Source organism: Aulonocara stuartgranti (assembly GCF_965226115.1).
Source record: "Aulonocara stuartgranti genome assembly, chromosome: 10".
NCBI classification, from domain to species: Eukaryota; Metazoa; Chordata; class Actinopteri; order Cichliformes; family Cichlidae; genus Aulonocara; species Aulonocara stuartgranti.
The window spans coordinates 26960100-26966166 of record NC_138946.1 but is presented as its reverse complement, the minus strand read 5'-3'; the positions used below and the strand labels follow the sequence as shown (position 1 = coordinate 26966166).

The window sequence follows — 6067 nt, the reverse complement described above, 5'->3', positions numbered from 1 at the left end:
GCCTTCTTTAAAAAAAAAACAAAAAAAACGTATATGTCAGCAAACCTAAATTTAAAAGGGAAACATTGAGTTTGTTTTACTAAACAATGTATTTATGTTTCTTTTTTTTAATATGATTCTCCACACAGATTTCGGATTTCTGATGTTGACCATGGCCAAGTGTCTCTGCCTTCTTGACCCAGTGAGTGGAGTGCTGTGACACCAGGAACGTGCCCATTAGTCATAAGGCAGCCCTCCATTCCATAGGTTTCCCTGTAACAAGACACCCCCCCCCCCTCCCTTCCTTCAAGTTACAGCTGTGCAAGAATAGTTAGTGTTAAGCTATGTAAGTCAGTGGATTGTGTGCTTGAAAGCTAAATGTATAGATATATACATCCACTGTGGGTGCAGGAGATATGCTGATTTTAAATCAAATAAAAAGTTGATGGTAATTGAACCAGTGTCATGTTTTCATTTGAAATGGGGTTCGATTCCATGCGGCAGTGCTTATTTGTATCTCAGAACCCCTAAAGGACATGGTATATGGGCATATCATATCATAGAGGGGGGAGTATAATTTGCAGAGCAAAGACATTTGGCTGGTGCTTCTCTATTTATGGTTTTTCTTAAATGTTTTTTTGCTTTATAACATAATAACAATGGATCCATAAAAGCAAATAATAATTTAACAGATTAGGGATTAAGGAAAATACACAACACTCTGCTGTTTTTCGGATAAAATCTCTTATTAATAGAAGTAAAACTTTTAATCTAAATAAATGTATCAATATAAATAAATAAAAATATCTGTATACAATTCACATGCCACATTCGAAGTTCTTTCTCAAATAAGGATGTTGAAACAGGTGGTTGGTTACTATGGAGACATCTTACCCCAAAATTAGTTTACATACGTTGGTTTCCTGTGGCGGCATGTCATCCTTTTATATCGCAACTGTGTGTAGCCCAGAGTGTATATTACATGTATATCATTAATGTTTTTAATGCATTTTTATGCATTAAAAACATATCATTAATGTTTTTAATGCATTTTTATGATTTGGGGATTTTACTCAGCAGACACACATCTGGCCCCATCTTTGCCTGGCTTATAAAGCACTATCTACCTGGGCCCATCAATAGCCATTACTGTAATTCAGTTCGTAGACACCAATTGCTGTTCGGATTGCGGATAAACATTTTAGTATAATGATCCAATAGTATTTGCGTGCGTGTGTGCGCGCGCAATCAAATCAGGATGTGTATCCGCAGCGGAATTTTGTTTGAGTTGGGTCTAAATATGAAACGAAGACAGATTTAAAATGGACATGAAGACGCCCGATATTTCCCGGTGTTTGGATTTTATTTTGTACTTTGTTTCTACCGGAAAGTCAAATTAATCTGTGATGCCTTTATTTTGAAGGAACAGCTAAACAACCGGAAAGCGTCATTTTTTGGTGCCTACGACTCATACACCGCACGCTAACAGACTGTTTTCCCTCATAAGTAATTCCTCTCCCTCAAAAGAAAATGCAGTTATGCAGTGTGTGCAGCGAACGGACTCCAAAATACCGATGTCCAGCCTGCAAAATAAGATAGTAAGTAAACTTTAACTGAATGTTTGTTTGCGGGCTAACCTATAGTTAGCATTTGTTTTGCTTAGCTACGAATACCACAGATAAACCTTTGGGAACAAATACTACAGTAGTCAGTTCTTTAATCTGATTTTTTGTAAATTAGAAAGAAAAAAAGTTAATATAAGCAGCTTGTCTACCGAGAGAATGAAGAGGTACATTACTTTTGTGACGTTGGACTTCACTGAATATACTCGATACTTGTTACTCCGCTTAATAAAAATCAAAGATTTTGTATTCACAGATTGTCATTTAACAAAATGTGTGTGCAGTTAGCTTAGCAGTAAGAAAAACATTGTTTTTATTACTGTGTACACCACATGGGACGGTAACCCACATAGGTCAAATCGTGCTAGTGCAGTTTTTCTTCTTTGTGCTGTACCGCCAGTAGACAAGCTGACGACAGTGCTGCCACCTGCTGGCATGATGTTTGTCACAATCTGTGATTGGCATCGACATTACCCGCTCAGAGTTGTCATGTTCCCGTTGATGGACTCTAGAGTGTGTTTTAAGTTTGTAATAAATGAAGATGCCTGTTTAGAATAATCACATGTGAAATGTGTTAAACACTGTTGAGTACTTTGATGTGCTTGATCCTTATGAGTGTTTTGGCTCTTACAGTTGTTCACTTGGCTGTTACAAAAAGCATAAAGGTAAATTAGCTTGTTCTAAAATTTTCATTCACATTTTTACATGAGCTGTGGCTTTACTCCAAAGAGATGTTTCTTATCATATCAATAAGTGGTTTTGTTTTTTTTCCTGTTCGCAGATACCTGCCTTCCTGTTGACAAGCCTGCCCCTTCAAATCCTGAAACAAAGACTGCTGTGAGCACAGGTACAGTTACATTCCTCTCATCAGCACTGGGATTATATGGTCTATTTACTAAATAAGTAATATTACAGCTGCATTTAAAAGAAACATATTTAGAATATTACATGATTATGCCCTCATCTAAAGGGTGATATGCTTTTTCTTGAGCACCGTTTTAGATTTCAGTCTTGTTCATTTAGTCAGAGTTGTGAACTAATACTGTATTTAGAGGTGATGATCTGAATTTTAAAAATATTTACATTACAGTGACCACAGCACAGACACAGGTATATAATCATTTGGGGAAGATGAATTTTATACATTTGTCATAAATATTTGGCCTAAAGTTTCCAAATAGTTTCGTTTAAGCATAGCTTCAGTAAATGAAATCATGCTACGGTCTGTGACAGTACTCCTGTCTGGCATTACGAGTAAACCTAACACCTAAAAAGAATTTCCCTTCTTTGATGTCTTTGCAGAGTCTTGGAGTGTTGATGATCTTCTGCATGAAGATGACATCACTGACAAAGTTCCTCTGCAGAGGCTCCAGATGTTAGGTATTTCTCCAGCACCCCTTCTTCATTTTTTGCACTTGAAATTAAAAGCTTCGTGCAACAGCAATGGCACGTTAACACAAAGTAGTGTGAGAGTAACTGCTGTTTTCTTTATCTCCAGGCCAGTCAAAAGAGCTAAAGGACCTGCTCTGTAATCCTCATCTGAGGCAGTTATTGTGCTCTATAGATGGTGCAGAGCATAAAGAGGATGCAATGAAATCCGCCATGCAGGAGCCGCTGTTTATGGAATTTTCTGATCAGTGCTTGAAAATTGTAGAAAATGATGCAAAATCAAGTGAAGATGCCAACTTGTAAAATCCAGCTTTCATTTTTTTAAATATATTTTTGTAGTGTTGTTGCTGCAGTTTGTGTTGGGACTTCAAACTACATTATGTATATAATGTTCAAATAAAAGCCCCAACTTTTTCAAACTGTAAAAATTCCCAGAGTTACCATTAACAAGACTTCACATGTAAAGACTTCAAGGGGAAAGTGATGATTGGAAATCCAAACATTTTAAAACTGACATTTCAACAAAAACATTTAAACATACAAGTCAATGGATACCGTGGTACTACTGACAGAAACGGAAGAAAATAAGAACAAAACAGTTAAAATACACAAATTCCATATTATAACTTCTGATAATAACCTGGACACGTTTGCATATCTAAGTCATTAAATTTGTGTGGATAAAATGAAAAAAGGAAATCTCTTGAAATTAAAAGTGTGGAGTGAGAGGCTCCAATGATTTCTATGATTGTTGCTAATGTGTTTGTTCAAAGTTTAAATATCAAAGCTGATCGTGATAAGAAAAATCAAGTTTATCATACACAAATACTGTAGTGTAAAAAGACTTTGGTATATGTTACAGTACTGCATTGCTTTGGATGAAATTCACACAGTGGTTCAGACATATTTTGTTGACGTGCATAAGACAAAGAGCAGCGATGTAAATAAACCTGGGTTCATCCTTTTTCACATCAGTGAAGTTTCTGTTATGCAGGGTGTCTACGGCTCCTTGAAAGTTCTTCAATACTCATCAATATAAACCCTTAACGTATTAGTGTGGATGTGTCTGATGTGCTTTTACTCAAGTTATTGAGAATTTCTGGCACACTATTCCACTGTTTTTGCTTCCTCAACACATTTAGATCATATGACTTTAGTATTTGTACAATAATACCCTTGTTTGCCTGTTTTCATTAAAATACTGTCGACCACCAATGGTTCCTCTCAGTTCTATGGTAGACACACCTACAGTGTCGATTTCAAAATCCTGTGTCATGTTTGTCGCGTTGACGAGGTTTTCAGACAACTTGCTCCGACCTTGAGGTCGAGGTCACTGACATACAAACTTGTCCAACATTTTTAGTAAACACACCTATGGTATCACCTTGTTCTCCAGTTATTGCATTCACAAACTTAAATGTCCGCGCTGCCTGCCTGGTGGGGTGATGACAGTACACAATCAGCCTTTTGCTGCTCAGGGGTAATAAGAAAAAGGCTAATGATTAACTAATTTTAATGGTGCTTAAAAACAACTGCCTCAAAAATATAAAAATCCCCGAAGCCTCAGGCCAGCAAAGTGTAAATATGCACGACCAAGCTGTCGATTACACTGGTGGACACCCTGAAAATATCAGAGCCTGCTCATCAGTCAAGATAAAGATTCTGGGCTATTAAAATGGTGTAAGAATGAAAATTAATAAAATACATTTTACCTGCTCATGCCTGTAGACACCCTGTCGTGTAATCTTGTTGATTACATAAGAATGTGCATGCTTTTGAAGTGCAATATTCGCTTAACGTGCAATATTTGCTCGATTACCATTTTCCTCCTAGCAGCAACCACAAAACTACACAAGAATCAGAAACAGAAGACTGAAAAAATTAAGTCACAGATAAATAATCAGCCCAATAAATACATGTACAGCTCATATGTGGTTTGATCGTGGATTCTAAGAAAGGCACTTGTCTCCAGGCCTAATACTCTGATCATCTATCAGGAGACAAAAGCCTGCAGCCCTGGTATTTTTTTTTTCTTTTAAAAAAGTGCCAAGATTATGCCTTAAATTTTGAGCTTTACAAAGATTTCTTTTAAAAAGAGTTAGTGTTTATCCTGCATCACCATAATCCCATCTACACCATGTGCTGTTTTCTACATGTGACAAACATGGCAAGTTCTGTAAAAGAATCCTCTAAAGTTGATTCTGTTCATCTGGACGTAGCGTTTTCAGTGGGAGAAACGTTTCGTCACTCATCCAAGTGACTTCTTCAGTCTCAGCTGACTGCAGGTTTCCCCAATCTTATAAACAGTACATTTGCATAATGACTGAAACCAGCCCACTGAAGGAACAATGGGGTTGGGAGGTCAGTTCCTTCATCATAATTATGCACATTTTCATGACCATTGATCAACAACCACTGATCAAAGCCCACTGATCAATGGCCATGAGTACCATTCACAGAGAAATGTGAATGGTACTTCATTTCTTTCTGTAAAAGAAATGAAAAGAAGGGGTTACGTTATCTTAAATGCAGCTGAGGATTGTATCCACTCTCCTCACTCAGATTTGGAATTTTAGGTGATATATTTATATATATTTTGTCATCTCTGGGGCCGTAAGGCAACTGGAGGTGATTTTTAGCACTGCACCAGCTTACATAAACGCTTCTGATAAATAATAATTATGCAATATCATATCTTTATTCTCTTCCCCCTCCTGCCCCCCCCCCCCCCCCCCTTTCTTAAATAGATAACTATCATATCTGATATCATATCTCACAGTACAATAATATTGAATGGGTTGCATTGTTGTATTTTGTCATGTTTCTCAGGTCTTTGTCTGAATTTCTACGAACATTATTGCTAAGGATTGTCTTATTGCATTGGAGTCACACTGGGTTAAATATGTACACTTGGGTTTTAAGGGGTATTTATTATTTTCTTCTTTTTTTTTGGGTTGTATGGAAGCCCCAAACGCAATTTCATTGTTCTTGACAATGACAATAAATAAATAAATACTAAATACAAGGATGCAGGTTTTATAATTCCCTTCATCCCTGTAAGACAGGGTAAGATCAGT

General features: G+C 36.8%; 1 protein-coding gene across 1 annotated transcript; it reads left to right on the top strand.

Annotated features, from left to right (window-relative positions):
• The first annotated feature begins 524 nt into the window (after positions 1-524).
• Positions 525-4205, top strand: znhit3 (zinc finger, HIT-type containing 3). Its single transcript, XM_082547978.1, has 5 exons — positions 525-1577; positions 2235-2266; positions 2383-2448; positions 2904-2981; positions 3100-4205. Exons 1-5 carry the CDS (start codon positions 1510-1512, stop codon positions 3291-3293), a joined length of 438 nt encoding a protein of 145 aa, XP_082404104.1. The 5' UTR covers positions 525-1509; the 3' UTR covers positions 3294-4205.
• Positions 4206-6067: the final 1862 nt, after the last annotated feature.

Bases quoted from the DNA above. Each gene is read 5' to 3' on its own strand.
- znhit3 (XM_082547978.1), top strand. From the start codon at position 1,510: ATGCAGTTATGCAGTGTGTGCAGCGAACGGACTCCAAAATACCGATGT. The intron at 1,578-2,234 runs GTAAGTAAACTT...TGGCTCTTACAG, and splicing joins CCAGCCTGCAAAATAAGATA to TTGTTCACTTGGCTGTTACA. The intron at 2,267-2,382 runs GTAAATTAGCTT...TCCTGTTCGCAG, and splicing joins CTGTTACAAAAAGCATAAAG to ATACCTGCCTTCCTGTTGAC.